General features: G+C 39.2%; 1 protein-coding gene across 1 annotated transcript; it reads left to right on the top strand.

Moving 5' to 3' along the window:
- The first annotated feature begins 4451 nt into the window (after positions 1–4451).
- Positions 4452–16891, top strand: LOC139742257 (uncharacterized). The gene is made up of 10 exons (XM_071652839.1): positions 4452–4838; positions 5907–6095; positions 7729–7800; positions 8889–9242; positions 10304–10499; positions 11178–11433; positions 11482–11576; positions 12212–12272; positions 13177–13300; positions 16524–16891. Exons 1-10 carry the CDS (start codon positions 4452–4454, stop codon positions 16614–16616), a joined length of 1827 nt encoding a protein of 608 aa, XP_071508940.1. The 3' UTR covers positions 16617–16891.
- Positions 16892–18574: the final 1683 nt, after the last annotated feature.

Raw genomic sequence — 18574 nt, 5'->3', positions numbered from 1 at the left:
TACATAATGTCACTAATGTTGATTTTTCTCAAATATTTAGGCACAGGTGATACTTGTCTGTTGAGGAGCAGACTAAAAAAAAATAATATATATTACTCTAATACCACATACAAGTCTGAAGATAATTTTCTTCTCAGTTGAAGAAAATGATATTTGGTTATTTTCTGTGTACAAGCCAAAGGAAAACTGCTCAAGACCTTGATCACATAGAGTTGCCCATTTCTCTTACTCTCTAAACTTTTACAATGCATAACTTTTTTGTGTGTCCAATTTTCCCACAAAATTGTCAACTATCTACTTATCTGTTTTTACAAAAAGTATCCTGATATCAGGATGAAGTTTCCCATCAACAATTCAGTATCCAGCAGTGTTCTGTGGAAGTGCAAAAATTATTATGACAATATTTCCTGCCATAAATTTGCATTTGTAGTGTAGTGACAGTCAGAATTTACATTACCCTTTTCACCAGAGTAAAGTCTGATCAGGAGGTGAACAATTATGTCACATGCACATTCATAGGAATCAAATTCAAATCCCACCCATTGAACAAGAGTACCTCAGTAAAACTGTTATCCCCTCGTGGGGAACCACCCGTATACTGGTACTCAGCTTTCATAATACACAGTACCTTTTACAGCGCAATGAAGATGCAATATTTTGCCGACAAAATTTTCTTTCATATGAGGCACCCAACCTGAAAGCAGCTCTAAAGATGTAAAGACACAATACAAATTGTATACTGCCCAATTAGACCTTTCTTCTTCTTTTTTTTTTTGGGGGGGGGGGGGGGGGGGAGGCGGGGTCAGAAACTTTGGTATCCACTGAAAATGGAAGGAATTTAATGAGTAATTCAGACATTCTCAGTTCCGAAAGTGAAAATAGATCTTGATGGAGCATTTCTGTAAAAGAAGAAATGTTGGGAACTTGAACGACAACAATGAAAATAGGATAGATAATACAGTGTATGTAAACACTGTCTCTTTGTACCCCTGTGACCTTTGGGGGAGTATGTTACCCAGCATGTTTTCATGGAGTTGTGGCTGCAAATGTATGATCAATGACTAACCACCCCAATGAAGAGAGACAGAGGAACAGACAGACAGAGACAGACAGACAGACAGGCCGACAGAAGTGGATTTTGGTTTATCTCTACAGAAGGGCACATGTAGAAGGATGCCGAAAGATATTCTGCCAGAATAAGCTTTTATGAACTTCAAGGAAAGCAAGCAATGGTATAATACATGTACAATGTATAAATGTCCTTACTATCTTTCAATTTTCCTATCATAATTTCATGGTTTTTACACATAGTTTTACCTCCAGGGTAGGTTTCATTGAGAGTGACGTGAGTTCTGCTATGTTTCCATAATAACCCTTTGGGGATTAGCGGATATTTCTATAAACACGTTTCCGTAGATACCTGCCCGAGTATACTACGGACTAGTCTTCAATAGGTTTCAAGAGAGATTGTGTAAGACACTAAGAAGGACACTGTATATTGTTGGCAGTCTCCTTGGAAATTGCAGGATGCCATAATTTACTGTAAAATTGGGGTCAAACTGTGGCAAAATGAATGGAGAATATAAAGGTGATCGGATTAACGCTCAAATTTTTTTTGCAACATATGCACCATATCATTGTAATCCAAACAACTTCTTGATTTCTTTGAGAGGATTAAGCAAAAACAAAAACAGAAACAAAGATGCTGAAACAGGAATAGTATTCTGTATCAAATCCCTCTGGTTCCAGCTGAATGGAAGGCTTGATAAGAATGTGATATCACAAACATATTTTGTTTGTTAGGAGATTTCCATGAGATGCTTCAAGCAAGATTAATTTGATTAATCCCGTCGCCATCAGTGCCCATATTACATTCTATTTCTATGTTCTATTGAGTCGCCTCTTTGCCTATTTCATTGCAACATAACGGTCATTCTGCACATTCCTGCATTGTCCTCTTTGCATATTTCTCATGAGCCTTCATGAGAATACAAGTATGTGAAATTATGTGTTGTTTACCTCCCAATAACTTCATGATGTTTGAGCACACTACTGACAGACCATGCATAGTTTGAGTTATTTAAAACTACTTGTAGGTTTGGTCTCTACTGGGCATGCTCCACAGAGGCAAAAAGCTTGTACCGTCCTTGAATGTAAAAAAAAACAAACGCGGAACAGCGTAAAGAAAAATATGCAATGCGCGTAAACAACATGAATGGATGTGATCACCTGACAAACTTCTCAAATTTTCAGCCATACACGGTCACACTACGTAAAATTACAAGAAATTTTGCAAGAAGTGAGAAACTTCCCAAGGGAATGCAAGAAGTTTGCAGTTACACTTCCCAAACTACTGTACACAAAGCAAAACATAGGGTAGCGAAAGTATACATTTGTAGTAAAATACAGCTGTACAGCTGCAGGGTAGCAAAAGTACAATGTATGTGTAGTTTTTGTGTCATGTAACCGCAGCTATTGTGCTCTCTCTGTACAACTGAACATTACAAACATGACACACAGTCAGAATTCCCCTTGATCATGCTTGCAAACAAACAGAAAAGGTTCTTGCAAAGCAAGGAGCCTTGTGTTTTTGGCATGCTGTTCTGCTTGTTCATACATTTATATGTACATACATGTATGTCCCTTTTGTATCCATTGTGAGATATCTTGTGTAATGATGTAGACTTGTTACAATGTGTAAGTACAGCTGTAGGTGGGTCTAGGGAAATTACTACCCCCTGGGCAATTACCCAAGACCCTTCCCCTGACCCTAACCCTATTCCTAATCCTATTTCTGAACCTAATCCTAACCCTAACCCAAACTCTAACCTAACCCTAACCTTAATCTTTACTCTAACCTTATCACAAACCAGTATTTAGGGGGGGGGGGGAGGGGAGGGTTAAAAACAGCATTGTCCCTTCTAGCAAAAGGAGATAACTGTTTTTGCTGCAGTCTATTTCATTGAACAATTTCAAATGTTGATAAATAATGTAAAGTACATGTATACAATGTATGCTTTATAGCCTATGGGCTATGATACATGACTTGAATTTAAATAGGCCTAGACCTTTCAATAAAATGAAAATTGGAGTTACGTGTATGAAACCATGCCCACGACACTAGCTTAATGACAATGTTTATATATTGTACAATGCTATATTTGTACATGCATACACTACATACAACGGTGTATTCTAGAAGTGAGCTGCTCTTTTCTGTGACTACGAAGTGTATACCATGGTATTGTATGGCGTGAATCTTATCTGCTAACTTTGAATGTCCAAGAGAACTTTGATAGCTTACAGGCAAGGCAGAACCTGTCATGTGAACTTTGGAGTGCATTTTGTAGGCTGATGTTTTGTCTCCAAATAGAGTTATGACGTAGTCCAGAGTCCAAAATTAGAGACTTCAGCAGTAGTCATGAGGTGTCATTCATAGCCAAGCAGACTTTACAGTACAAGGACAAGTACATGCATATGGCATGTATGCAGATACAATGCACTACCTGAATGTAAATTGTCCATTCAGAGTGATTGCAATCTAAAGGCATTTTTGTAGTGCACATACATTGTATGCATTGTTGGAATTTAGACATTTTTTGAATAGATCAATGTTTTTGTTCTGTTTTTTTTTTTTTCAGCCAGATCACTTATCACTGCTCTGTTTCCTTTGTTTTGTTTTGTTTTTTGTGCTTTAATGCCTAATAGCTTTGTGATGGAAAATCGATGTCGGGTCACATTTTACTATAAAGGTCCGGTTGCTTTAGAACACAATTGACAATGACAGAAAAATTGCAACAATGGTGGATTTGAATAGTATTCTCTGACTCATTCTGTTTGTGTTGACAGAATATGTTCAGTGATCCATATATGCCTTTCAGAAAACAAAATATAATTTGACATGTATTTTTCTTTTGTGACTGCAGGAACTGATCAAACAGACTAGCAAAGGCAAGATAGGAATCTACATAAGGAGGGAGTTGATCCACCCACAGTGTCTGGGGTGGGGCATGGCACTGACTCCAATACACAGGACCTGTGGGAGTTTCTCACAATATTACCAAGTTTGCTCAATTTGCTGAGTGGAGCACATGGGTGCCATGCCCAGAGCTGGTCCTAGGGGAGCAGTTTGAGTCAAGCCTGGACCAGTGGAGAGACAGACAGCTTGATTCTTGATGCTGGGTGGAAGCCTCATCAGGTGATAAGCGGTTTCAGAGCTAGCAGGGATTGCTCATCATCGTCCTTTCTGATCATCCGGAGTTGTAGGACTGGCGCCTAAGAGAGAAACGCGAATGTGTTGCCGTCTCATTTTTGCTCGGTGTTGCTGCTATGAATGCAAGAGTTGATGCTGTGGTTGTTAGCGTGTATTTCATGTCATCTTGCAACTACATTTGTAGCTTGTAGTTGAGTTTGTTATCTTCTTCAGACCATATAAAGTAAACTCTGACAATATGGCTTCAGCAGCAGGCTCACAGTCACAGAGCAAGAAATCTAAGTCCAAGAAGAAGACAAAGAACCCAGTGGTTAGCACTCCAAACACCATCTCATATGGCCCTCCTCAGCCTGTGTTGTCTCAACCGGGACCGTTTCCGGGCACCCATGCCCAGCCCCTCCCAGCCGGTGTCGTGTACTCCACCCCGCCTGGGATCCAGCCTGCAGTGTACCCGGTGTATCCTGCACCACCGATGGTGATCCAAGGTCCCATCACACCAGGCATGCCAATGGTGCCGGGAGGTGTACCTGTGGTACCACAGGTACCACAGCGTTCTGCAACTATGACATCAAGCAGACAATCACAGAGACAACTGGATTTCACCCAGGCCATGGCAGATTTTCAGGTACAGTAGATGGAACTTACTAAAAGTTGATCAACTGAAATCACAATCAGTACACAGTTATTAAAAAGTGTTTTGTGAATGAAGACACAAACATGCATGCCTTTTCTCACATGAGGTTCATTTCACGCACACACACTCCATCATTCTTCGCATGACACACTGAAATGTCATTTAAAATCCTGACACTCAGCTTGCATCACTTTGAAAACCTTAAGTTCAAACAAGCACAAATAAATTGTTAGGAAACATATGAAAACATGCAGAAATTATGAAGTGTCTTATCAACTGTAATGCAGAAAAGTGATGAAGTTTTGATTAGAACAAAATCACTCAAGTTTTTTCTCCATTGCCTATGAAAGTCAGGATGAGGCTTATCTGGCTGTGTTGTCTTATCAGCAGTGATCATGTGTAAATTTCTCTGCACTTTTGTAACATCACAAAATGTTGTGATAACCTTTCAATTCAGTAATGATGAAACCTGGATTAACCTAAATTTTCAAATTCCCTTCTTTTGAATGGATTTTGGATTTCCCTGAAACTTCATTGGTGTGTTCTACTAATTTGTGCACTCGCTGGATCCACGGTTAAAGCATTTGCCTGTTGATATCGGGTGATTTTGGTGCTGTATGCAATCTACATGTATACATACTATAGCGCAAGTTTTCGTATTAGGTTCAAAGAAAAGATTATTCTCCCCATGGCATTTCACCACTATGATTGCATCATAAGAATCGTCCCCAGGACGACAAGAGCTCAAATTATCTAAAAAATCATGAATTTTCAAGAAAGGAAAAATCTTTGTCATTTTTGCAATTAATACCAAAATAGCATCAGTGTAGACATCAACTAGTAGTTAAACATTGTTTTAGATTACATTAATATTTATGATGTTTTGAAACTTACGTTGGTATCTTTTATAGTTTAAATTGAGTTAGGGTTTTTTTGAATACCTGTGACATGTACCAATTGAGATACAAGGTCTTGTCACCCCAGGGATAATATTAATTGGGATGGAGGGTGAATGATGTTGTGATTCATGCCATATTATGTTCCTTCGTCTCCCCGCAGAGAATGTTCCCCTCGATGGACCGGGAAGTGATCGAGACGGTCCTGCGGTCAAACAACGGCAAAGTTGACGAGACGATAGACCAGCTCCTGGCGCTGAGTGCCGACGCGCCCTCGGGCCCACCCAGGCCCCCTCCCATGCACACGATGTCGATGTCCCAGCCTATACCCCCGTCACAACTGCCACCTGAGGTAATTCTGAACAACACCGTTCATTAAAAGTCCCTTGAAGTATTTCTGAAATGTAACCTTAAAAAGTTTCTCAGATCATTTCCCAGTCGACCTGGAAATGCTTGATTATTTTTAGTCAACAATGTTGATATCCATTTTATAGTATTATTCATGAGGGTTAATTCTTTTCTTTCTACGTTAGGGGTGTGAAGGTATAAAACTGACTGAAAGCCTTTTTTGTTTTTTTAGATTACTCGTAGTCTGGTATTTCTTTTGTACAGCATTGTTTGTTTCTGAATTTGGCATTGCTGAGGTGCAAAAAAGTTCATTTGCTGCATTCAGAAAACAACAACAACAAATGTCATAAAAGTTATCACTGGCAATAACCATTGGTCAATTCACTAAGTCACATGACTTTGAAGTCGTAGAAGCGAAGTGAGAAGCTTTTGAGATCAGTAGTTGCCAACTAGCTGTATCCTCAACACTTCTCAACAGTGTGGGGCTGTCGAGTCGTGTCCATTCTTTATGACTATGAACTCTGTTAACCTGCTGAATACAAATCCTTTTCATACTTGGACAGGTGTCTTTGGGAAGTACGTGTCATGATGAAAAAAGTCTGCTCATCCTCAGCGGATTAATCATTATTAGAGTGCACTTTAATGACTGCATCTAGTTCTGGGATTATAGGAAAGCCTCCTTTAAAGTGGTTGCTGTTGCCTTTACATCCATTCGCGTGTCTGCACACATGCATATACAATGAAGTGAGAGTCATTAATATCAATTGACTCTTGTCTTCAAGGGCCCTTTTCTCAATAGTAACATATGAAGAGACTAAATTTCATATGACTTATATTGTCTCTTAGGTGAGGAACATCCATTCTGTGAGCTTTTTAAAAGAATTTCTACTTATGCAAGTTTTGTGATGCGTGATCTCCTCATTTTAGTGACATGTACTGTAGTATTTTTTTCCTCATTTTGCTCTTTTTTCCCCCATGGCTTATGCTGCCTTTGTGCTAAAAATGCTGTAATTACAGCAATCATTCATCTCTGGTTTCATTTGCATTTCTTTTTTCTTTTTTATTTCCACTTTCCAGGAAAGAGGAAAACAAAACAAAAAACAAACAAACCAAGAGTCCCCAAACCCTTGCACGTGAACATTAATGTGAAACTCATGATTTATTGCCTATGCTCATTTTTCAAGTGAGCCATGGTACCTACAAGTACCATTGGTCGACAGTCATGATGTCAGTTGAGTCAAATATCATTTTTAATCCCTTTCTAGGTAATTTTTGTTTTGTTGTCCCACCTGGTGTGTGTAATTGAAAGTGACGGAAAGTATTTCAGTTTTCCTATAAATATATAATTATATTGTCTAACGCAGCACTATTTCCTTGTGTACCCGGGGGGCTTGGCTAGAAGAATATTCTTGTTTGTCTGAAACTTAGGACTATGGAGGATTTACTACACAATGTATCACATCAATAAATAATGGAATTTCATATAAACCTGTTGACGATTGATCATGATTACACTAATGTTTTGAAATACTTGTTTGTCATGACATTTGCCAAATGTGCTAGATTTGGTGGTTTTGATATATACTGTACCTTGGTTGTTTCTTTTCTGTACATACATCTTTATGCCTCTTTTACAGTTCATTCCTCCAGATGCTATGGCTGAGCCACCTCCTTACACACCCCCTGAGCCTGACAGTCCCTTTTCAAGGGTGAGAGTGTCACCTGTTTTCATTAGTTGTGTTTCATATCCACTTGTTGGTGAGAGGACAGCTGTCATCCCTTTGAATGAGTTTCTTTTCTTTTATTGCTTGGACTGTTACAGACTTTTGTCCTAATTTGTTTTTGTTCTTGCCATGAACTTTCCTTGAAAACAAAAGGAAGAAAAAAGTTTGGCATGATTTTTCGCTTTTAGTTTGATAATGAATTATTAAGAATTGACGGGGTAATATCACTGCTGTGTTGTTATCAAATCAGTACAGCAAATGCATTTGCTAAATGTTTTTGATATTTTAGCTGTAATGCCACAAATCAAGTGAGTGTTCATTTCTGTTGATACCTACTCAGTCGAAAAAAGATGCCTGTAGTCGTGTAAATGCAACCAGGACAACGTACTGTAAAAGTGGAAATTTTAGCAGTGTTAAAATTTTTGCGCATTTCGCACAACCAGAAACTAGTGCAAAAATAAAAGCATGTGAATATTTTTGCCTGCCATATGTTCCAGTAGTTGATGTTTTCAGTCCACGGAATTAAAAACACGCGAAACTCTTTTTTCTCGGCCGATGGCGAAAAATTAGTCGCGCGAAAATATTCACTTTTACAGTATATGATTGATGCCAATAGTCATATCCAAGTGTTTACAGTGTACATACACCCTGCCTACGTAACAATTAAAAGGAGGGCATTGTGCACACGTCTGTGTATACACGCCACGTACGTAACAATCAAAATGAGGGCCGTTTGCATGCTATAAGGGCCATTTAGATGCCACAAGGGCAGTTTGGATGCTGTAAATCTGCACACAGAGCAGGCAGTGGTTGAATTTATGCCCATGATTTCAAGCAATCAGAATCGAGGATTTATCAAATGAGGTATGATATAATTGCCAATAATAATACATTCCACACAGGAAGTGGCCAAGAGTCTAAGATGAGGCAGATGGAAGGAAGGAAGAGATTTGTAATAACTATGATATTTCCATCTATTTCCTTGAATATCTTACTCTCATCTTCAGTTTGAAGAAGTCTGAGTCTGTATAAACTATGTAAATTATATAAATTGAATGTCCTTTTCTTTGTAGTTCAGCACCAGAGCTTCCTCACCCCCCACACAGCCAGCCCCACCACGACAGACAACAACACCAGTGAGTGGAAGCAGCGAACCAAACTACGAGCGCACCGTGCGCCAAATGCCTCCCAACTTGCCTCCCCCGCGGATGACGCACAGCTGGTCAGCCGAGGATGCTGAGACGGCGCTCAGGGCCAACGAGTCGAATGCCGCGATGAGGACCGACTGGTCCAACTCGTCGCGGCAGTGGAACCCGCCTGTCGTAGGCAACCTCCCCAGCGACTTCCTTCGGCTCTCGGTGTCTGGGTCCACTCCCCCAACATCACAAGCTCCAACTCGAGCCCCAGAGCCCTCGCCTCAACAACAAGTGAGTTTTCGATTTATCATGACTGTACTTTCCAGACCCTTTCTTTGTCTTTTGTTGGGTATTATATCAAAATTCAGATGAGCATCCTATCTTCCCGTCCTGATATATATTAGTTATCAATTAAGTCAGATCATTTGTATATTGTGGAAAGTAGGCGAGAGATATAAAAGCCAAGTCATTGAAGAGAATTTTGCAAAGTCAAATTGAGCAAAGACATGTTGCAGTCAATGTAGAATACTTAAATGCCCTTTTCTTTTTTTTAAGTGCTGATATTCTCAGTGTCCCATATGATTGAGACTTTGATTACTCTTTTAACTATACCGGGGCAAAGTCATGTGTGTTTCATGCAGAATAAAGGAGAAGAGATAGAAGTGCTTTTGGTGTTTTAGATGTTATTTTATTAGAAACATTCTAGTATCTAGAGTTCTGAATCAGGAAAAAGAAAGAATGCATCAACAATGCATAGCATATGGGCTATACTTGTCTTAAAGACATGGTTGCATGGAGATTCATGGGTGGTCCAATTCATTCACTGCCCTCCAGGGTACATACAAAAACTGCAAACAGCACTGGACAGCGATTATGTGCATCGTTCATGTATGCTCATTGGTAACAGTCGACTCCAGGTCAGATTCTTTGGCTGTGTGTCTACCTACATAGAGCTCAGTGATATAGTTTTACACAATTCATCACAGGAATTCTTAAATATATCCAAACTGGGCCAGCCTTCCCTCCCCATGAATCCCCATGCTATCGAGTCTTTAACCCGTTGAGGACAAGTCCCGAGTATACTCGGGCAGGTCTCTATGGGAAATGCATGTTGTAGCAACATCAAACAGTCCTCAATGGGTTAAGAACATACTGTCTGCATTGAGTGTAGAATCAAGACCAGTGTCTGTAATATACATTCTGAAGGCATGATAGCATCTCATATCTCTCTCTCTCTCTCTTTCTATCTATCTTCCTTCCTCCTCTGTCCTACCTTGTCTTCTCTCTTTCTCTCTCTCTCTGTCTCTCTCTCTCTCTCTGTCTTTGTTGCCTTCTCTCCTTATCTCCATCAGACCCCCCAGCCCCGAGTGGCACGAGGGATTCAGGCACGGCTGGACCAGAACTCAATGCGGCAGCGCTCCATCCACCACGGTGATGCCACCTCTGCCCAGATGCTGGAGGATGAGCGCATCGCTCTGCTTCTACAGAACGAGGAGTTCCTCCAACGTCTGCAGAGCAATCCTGAGTTCATGTCTGCCCTGGAGAGAGGTCAGCCCTTGAGTCATTGTAATAGAAATGCCTGCCTAGCAAACAGGTTCTGGGTATATGGCTTGCGCCTCAGAAAAATCACAGAAAAATGATGATTATGATATATGAAAGAGCTTACAAAACTCTGTCAAATTATGTCACAAACCAAAATTCAATTTTTGGTTGAAATTTCATGCCGGGAAGCCAATGGTAGTGTGAATTGATTACACACGCACAATCATTAAAGCATTTGAATGTACACAGCGTGTGTGCTTAGAATTTTTTTTTTACATATATCATACGGGCAGAATTTTCCTTCCACATGGAGAGCATGTGCTTTACAATATTATTCGGTCAGCCTGCACTGTATGATTTGTAAATGGAAAACCAGTCAAAGATTTTCTAGTTTTGTTAGATTATTCCTGCCGTCCTTGATGCCATTTTCTTTTCTACAGAAAGTTTGTCACTATTAATCTTTTGTGTTTCAGTCAGTGACTCAAATACTGTAGCTTTCTTTTTATTGATGGTTGGTTGTTTTTTTCCCCCTAGCTGTCAATAGAAAGAGTTGAATTTGATACGTCATCAAATTCATTTTCCTATTCTCTGATTTCCTAAAGTAAATGTGTGAAGAGTTGTGTAATATCATAAAAAGTTAATTTTTCTCTTTTCTTCTCATTTCATATGTTGGTTTGTTTTTAGATTACCAAGATTCACTGCGAGATGGTGATGTCCAAAATGGGACGAGTCATGAGACTGCCACTCCCCCATCTCGAACCACACCCCTCCCAGCTCCGCCCCAGAACCGGGCCTCGACTCCCCCAAACATGGCCAACCGCCCCCTCCCCTCTACCCCTGGCCCAGAGCTTCCAGCCAGGCCCCCCAGCATGAGGAGAGATAGCAGTGGGGCATCCCTACCACCGCCCCCCTCTCCGGGACCGGGGCTTTCCAATGGGTCGTCGCGGAGAGACAGCAGCGGGGCATCCCAGCCCCTCACTTCCCCAAGATCTGGGCCTTCTGATGGCGTGTCGGGGGGCAGTGGAGGTGCAGCATCACCTGACGATATCGAGTTCAGGAAAAAGCTCAATTACATGGGCAAATGTAAGTATATCCATCGTTGCTGTTTGTCTCTCTCGCTCTCTTATTCTTTCTATCTCTATCTCTATCTCTCTCTCTCAACCTCTCTCTGTATGTTGTTTTCATAAATCTAAAGACAAAATACTTTGCATGATAAGTGTATTTACTCTAAATAATTCCATGTGTGCATTTTCATGAATGTTAGTAATATCATGATTCAGCTTATTATGCTAAATATTGGGTCAGAAAAAAAAAATCCCTGTTGATACCCATTGAGGATGAGGTGATTTTGCTCTAACACGCATTTCCTATAGACACCTGCCCAAGTATACTCCAAACTAGTCTCCATTGACTTAAGACAGGTTTAGTTTTGTATCATGGATGTCATGGTGACTTATTCATAGGCTTATCCAGTGAGAATCCGATTGTAAGATGATTTGTAAGAAGAAAATGTGGTAGAGCTGAATGAATATACTTTGTCATTAGAGAAATCATCTGAGGAAAAAAAGGGTAGGTGTCATATAAAGGAAAGGTATATACTGTGATTTGATTGTGCATATAATTCATAGAAATAATTTGGAAAGATTGCAATGTCATTTGGAGACTATTATACCCATATTACCATCTTTTTTGGTTCAATTTCCTTGCTCATTTTACAGCTTCCAAGACAAAGTTATCCATCTTAGCTGGATTCTACAAGAAGAAGAAACCATCAAAGAAGTATCCTTCTCTATTCAAATTACAAATGACCATAATTTTGAGTGAGGAGCTGAAGAAATCATGATTGACTTTTTGTGATTTGTGATTTGTCAGCCAAATGGTTCTTACTCATCGTTATGGTTACACTTGTTTCAGTGATAGGTTTTGGTTGCTATGGTTGCTTTTAGGATTATCAGGCTCCTATACCAACAAATGAAGTTAATCTTAAAATTGTGAAAGAAGTATAATAGAGGATGAAAATGCTCTGATGTGATGAGGTAACAATTCAAGTGCCTCGTGAGACAGAGAAAAGCAATCCGTAATTGGAACAAGAAGTGATAGAAGGTTTTGGTTTTCAACGAACGAAGGAAGATTAGGTTCAGTGGGAGCAGCAGTATATTATTTCTTCCAACTGCACATTGAAATGCACTAGCATTGTGTATTTTTCTTAAAGATGTTACAGATGTGATTTACCGTTAACACTCTCACATACACACATACATTCATTTAACTGTCTATTACCATCAAATACATCAGAAGCTTTTGCAGCGCAGAAGAATAAATGTCTATAAGTTTTGCGCCTTATAAATTGATATACATTATGCACTCATATCAGTTTTTCTCTACATTGGCATTTAGTGTAGGGCATTCTCAAAGTCGTAAAATAAATCCTGCTTCTCCTTCAGGGGGGCCTGCTCATAAGAATGAGATCTGCCAAAATGGAATAAGGCTTGACTATGTAAAAAGTAGGTCATGTATCCCTAACTTGAATCCTTTGTGTTCAATCAACATGTTGTCATTTGCAAAATGTTAAGAAAAAAGGTAACAGGTGGAGGAAAAAGAAAAATGAACAAACAAGGAAACAGAAATGTAGCCCTCTTCCAAACTTCCAGTGCACTTTCCTTAATTCTGGGGAACCCTCAAGGTATGCATCGGATGCGGGTGGGGCCACTGATGCACTCCTACAGGAGAGCATATATGAGGAGTTGAGAGAGGACAGCCCACTGACCAGACAGAAGAGCATTGCAGGAGATAACATCTACCACGAGGTGAGTGATGTCCGCCGCCTACTGGTGACTAATATCTATCATCAGGGAGCTTTGATATGTAACCCTCTTCATACCATATTAATTTCCTGTCCATAGGGTTGTTGTGTAAAATTTGTGCACATTTGACTCATAGACATTGACACAGAAAAGGTTAAATGGGTCCACCTCTCTCATGAAGGGCAGTATGATGCATTTGCTACCAAATCTCGTAGTTGTGGATGGTTTCATTCAGCCCTTGTGTGCAAATCAGTATGTGTTTGTGGCAAAAGGGAACATGTCTTTTGAGCAAAAGTGTCATTCATTTTAAATGTAAAGCCGAAGGCAGTGGCCCATCTTTTCCTTTATGCCCTCATTGGGGTTGTTGTAGTTGCTTGAGAATTGCTTTCATCTTAGAATGACAAGATAATTTTTCTCCATTACTCTGCATTGTATCCAATCTGACGCTTATGCCTGTGAAAGTAAACACCTCTGTGTTCCTACACCGGATCCAATATTTGTGTGTAACATCATTAAAAAAAAAAAAAGAATACAGGACACATTGCAACTGATTTATTCACTGAAACTTGAGTTGTAAAGTCCCCTGATTCTGCTAGGGTCTTCCTAAAAATGTTAATATCTCTCTAGTTAGAGAATATACAACTTTTCCTGATTCATGGCTTGTCTTTACACACAGAGATGCATTATAAAAAGTATCTCCCTGATGTTCTTTGGAATCTCCCAGATTTTTATGGTGATTTGTGGGTGCCCTGCTTGAATTATTCAGAGTTGTTGTTGTTGTTGGGTTTTTTTTAGAGTGAAAATTATCAAATGTAAGGTTGTGTGGTCAATGAAGAGGGCGTGGGAGTTGATGCGAGTTTGTGCAACTCATATCCTTTTGGGGGGAATTCCAGGAATGGTCAGTGTCCAGTTCATGTCATCACAGCTGAGCAAAGTCATCAACATTTAAATGTTGTGCTGTCATCATTGTTTTCTGTCAAAAGTCATGTAGATTGTCATGGTGCAACACCTACTAAATTCTAGATCAACCCTGTAAAGGCCACTATTAGATATCATTGATAGTGTTTATAGCTGATTAGTTGTCACTGGTGGTAGTGAGAGACCTTTGAATGATATTCACCACTAGTCTTTATTTCATATTCTTTATGGCACATTTAACAAAAACTACATCGGTTTCCGATGAGAGATCATGCGTATTAAGCGAATAGATGCTGTTTCAACAGTGTTGTGGCAGACTTTTTTTGCAATGTTCAAGTTCATTAAAAATCTCCCGTATATGTATACAAAAGTTTTGTGTATTGTGATGTCACTATCAAGAGATCTGTGAACAAATGTCAACTGTTGTAGCTAAACACTATTAGTACACGACTGTGTATTAGAAGAACCGAGTATAGTAAATCTGGTCACTCAGATTTTGACTTTTTTCGAAGCAGTTATTTATCTCCAATCCCTATACTTTTTGTAACTTCATATTTATGCAATAGCAGACTGAGAATCTAAAAGCACCTATGACAGTTTAGCTCAAGTTTTTAGATTGGAAACATTGTTGAACAGTGCCTTCAAACCAGAACCTTCAAGGGAATGTACATATATAATTTCCAGTAGAGTTTTGTACATGGCACAGCTGGCTCTTTTAGAAGCATTGTTTTATTGTGAAATTTTTAATTTTCTTTTCAATTTTTTGAGTGTTTGGCTTTTCTTTTCTTTTTTCACTTTTATCATTGCAAGAAATTAGGCAAAAGTACTCATGACTTTATACTCACATGTCTGGGTTGTTTATAAAAATAGTAGTCAAAGATGCATGTAAGCCACTTTGCATCATAGAGATAATAATTTTGTCTCATCGTGCTTTGTCTGGTTTTCCCACTCCACCCCATTTCAACTGAATGATCAAACTTACACCCACATAGTACATGACGAGGCTGGTTCTGAGAGAAAGTGATCCTGCTCACACGACCGGTATATAGGCTCAGTTTGATTTATAAATTTATAGTCCATGATATAAACAAGAGCTTCGGTGTAGAAAAGGATTTCATTCATTATCATTCCATGCTTATCCACTGTATCTCACTGCAGCACACTTATTGGAAGTTAACGAATGCTTTTCATTTTGATGGATTTCATCAATGAGAACATTTTATTACGAAGATGCAATTATGAAGTCATGCATTATAAATTCTGTCTGGCTACATTATCTAATAAAGTGTTAGTCCACTATTTGGGTTTATACATGTAATTCATGTTGTTCTATGGTCCCAACATCTCTCTTTCAAATCCAGTATACTCAGATGGCTTTTCATGTGTACAGCATACATGTATTTAGCATTGAGCTGTATTCTTTCAGTTGTTGGTATTGTTCATGTTCTAAAATCATTCACCCTGGCTCTCAGACATCTTTATGTGGAAAACTAGAATGATTTCTCTATGCTCCAAAGCTTATCACTTGCCTTAACTCTGTGAGTTACGGATGTATAATCCACATGCATTCATATCTAGGAGAGCCTCATTCACTTTTCATTATCTATGCATTGGTACCAGAGCAGGAAAAAAAGGTGAATATCATGATAATGCAAATGCCTTGTCAAATCCATCAACTGCATTCTAGCTCTGACAGGGCAATAGACCAGTTTGTAGTTCCACTTTGCACATGAGCAGAAAAGGGTCATTTGTACCAACAGGCATTTTGGTTTGTTGATTAGTCACTGAGATAAGCATCTTGTGATGTGATGATTATTTAAGTAATCCTTAGAAATAATGCTTGCCAGCACATTCACCAGACAGCAAGCGTAGTATTTGGCAATATCGAAATAAAGTTTTGTAATATTCAAAATGCATTTTGTACAAAACAATGAAATGTATGCTTCCTCAAGTGTCAATTGACAGACCATTCCAGTCTGTGCGAATTCAATTTTTGTGCAAGCAGGATTTTCATCAATTGTTATGTCGAGCAAGCTTTTGCATTAGTAGTAACATTCAGACGGTGATCCTTAATCTTGAGGATAAGCTAACTTTGATAATAAGCTCTATGGGGCGCCAAGTGTCAATCAGTCATTTCGCTTTGAAAATGAGTGAAGTGCCTGGAAACTGACAAAAAAAGAAAAGTCATTTGTACCAATGTGTACTGTATGGGCTTATTGCAAACTGGCTTATTGATATGGTGCAATTTATATCACTCTTCCCCCATCTCCCATGCTTCCACTGACCACCATCATGTATTTCCCAAAAGGTCGGGAAATCATCAAAGAAACGACACTCCCTTGGCCAACATGATCCTCTATTGCGCTATGATGACAATGACCCCCATTATTTCTCAAGATGAACGGTAACGAGTGTGAACATTTACCACTGTTCCCCGTATTGTGTTGCTTTGGTTTTGGTTTTCGCAGCATGATGTTTGTGTTGGTATCCCCTGTTTATTTCTGTATTCCATTCCTGCGGCACTTTGTATGGCTTATTTATATGCCTATTCCCATGCATTTTAGAGATCTTGAGTTATAAGATTGTTTGTGTGTGCTTCTGTGCATTTGAAAAGTTCATAAAGACGTGTGCTATAAAGTGTTCTAACCTGCTTGTTCATGTGTATTATACCTACTGAAGGGGGGGGGGTATTTGTTTTGATGTTTGTTTTTGTTTTGATTTGTTTGGTTGTTTTAGCTCTGCTTAGTAACTGTAGTACCATGTGCCCCAATCATGCTGCAATAGTGCAAAGTACTTGTATCTATGTGTCACACAGTGGAAAAGCATGTTTATTAACCCTCAAAACACCCCAAATTTGTCTTTTTTAGGCTTGCACAAATATGTGTTTCATCAAGTGTCATGTCAACTCTCGGGGAGAAACTTAATTATTCGATGTTCAATATAATTTTGATGCCACTAATCAAAAGAAAGTCATTATAGCACACTTGAAGAAGTTAAGCATTAAGATCACTTGTGAAAGATGTGCAACCTTTTAACCCATTGAGGACTGACTGATTTTGCTACAATACGTATATTCCCATAGACACCTGCCTGAGTATACTCGGGACTCGTCCTCAACAGGTTAAATCTCACATTAATTCTCAAGATGGTAATATCAGTGACCCAAACACATAATTATGAAAGCAAAATGAGGTAATGACATCATTGCCCCTTAACCCTCCAATTTGATTTTTCAATGGAAATTATGTTTGTAGGGATTGATTTAGTAACTAGCGGTTAACCCTTTCCTCCTGAAGAGTCCTCATTGCAAAGTCACAGCTCTGTTCTACAAAGAAAGTGATTCCCTCAGTAGATTTTGTTTGTACTTTCTTTTGTTTCAGATAATGAAGATTTATGACTTAGAAAAAGGCTATGGCAACATCACCTCACCTAATTTGCAAAGTAATGCACTTGTGACCAATATTCTGATCACTTTGAAAAAAAAAAATCCACAACTTTGTTATTTTATGTCCAGTTGATAAACATATTTTGAAGTGGCTGCTTGATTTAAAAAAAAAAAAGAGAGAGCACATAGAGATGAAAACCTGCTTGTCTATTCAGTAGTAGAGGACTCTTCTGCTTTTTGAATTGCCATGAGGAGTAAGAGTGCAGGGAAGGGAAGAGGGAGCATTCATGTGTTAACCCTTGCGTGTTTTGTTCACCAATTGCACGCTTGAGTGCTCTCTCCACCAGTAGACCCATGTCTGGAAACTGGCTATCAATGAATAGAGATTACCTAATCCACTAATCCCTATTGTGTCACCATGGCCTTCCTGTTGGACAGAAAAAGACACATGGCTGCACCTTTGAGTGGGCTTTGCTGATCTAAAACACTAGGGTGAAGTTTGGCTGAATTACTGTATGCTGATAAAAAAACTTCACAAGTCTAATTTGATATCATAAAGCTAAATGTCTTGGTGCATAAATAAGAATATGTGCACATGATGCAATGTTCACATTGATATCTGCCATACAATCAGTCAGTATTTACATACTTGTTCTGCCACGGTGAATGTCATGGCACATGAATGTTGCATGTTCATTGCTGATAGCTCCTTGGAAAGATAACTCGCCATGTTTACACAGGCTCTGCTTGGGAATACCTTGCTAGCCCAAGTGTGACATTTGACAAAATTGCTTGCTCACCAAATGTGACTTTGGCACAAACACAAATGCAATATTGTACATTTATAGTTCTTTCTTCTAGTGTACACATGTGTGATACTCAAAAGCAGTCATGCGATCACTAATCTTGTCTTCCTGGTCTCTCCCATTCATACTGAATAAGTGGTTAGGGCAGACTTTGTACAGATATATTGC

Source organism: Diadema antillarum, unplaced genomic scaffold, assembly GCF_040938485.1.
Source record: "Diadema antillarum isolate AM-2024a unplaced genomic scaffold, OU_Dant_1.0 scf00000032, whole genome shotgun sequence".
Taxonomy (NCBI): domain Eukaryota; kingdom Metazoa; phylum Echinodermata; class Echinoidea; order Diadematoida; family Diadematidae; genus Diadema; species Diadema antillarum.
Note: the sequence above shows the minus strand (reverse complement) of the source record. Positions and strands in the feature narration are given on the sequence as shown.

Coding starts and splice junctions, on each gene's coding strand:
- LOC139742257 (XM_071652839.1), top strand. CDS start 4,452: ATGGCTTCAGCAGCAGGCTCACAGTCACAGAGCAAGAAATCTAAGTCC. Junction 4,839..5,906: donor AGGCCATGGCAGATTTTCAG/GTACAGTAGATG, acceptor GTCTCCCCGCAG/AGAATGTTCCCCTCGATGGA. Junction 11,577..12,211: donor GCTCAATTACATGGGCAAAT/GTAAGTATATCC, acceptor CTCATTTTACAG/CTTCCAAGACAAAGTTATCC.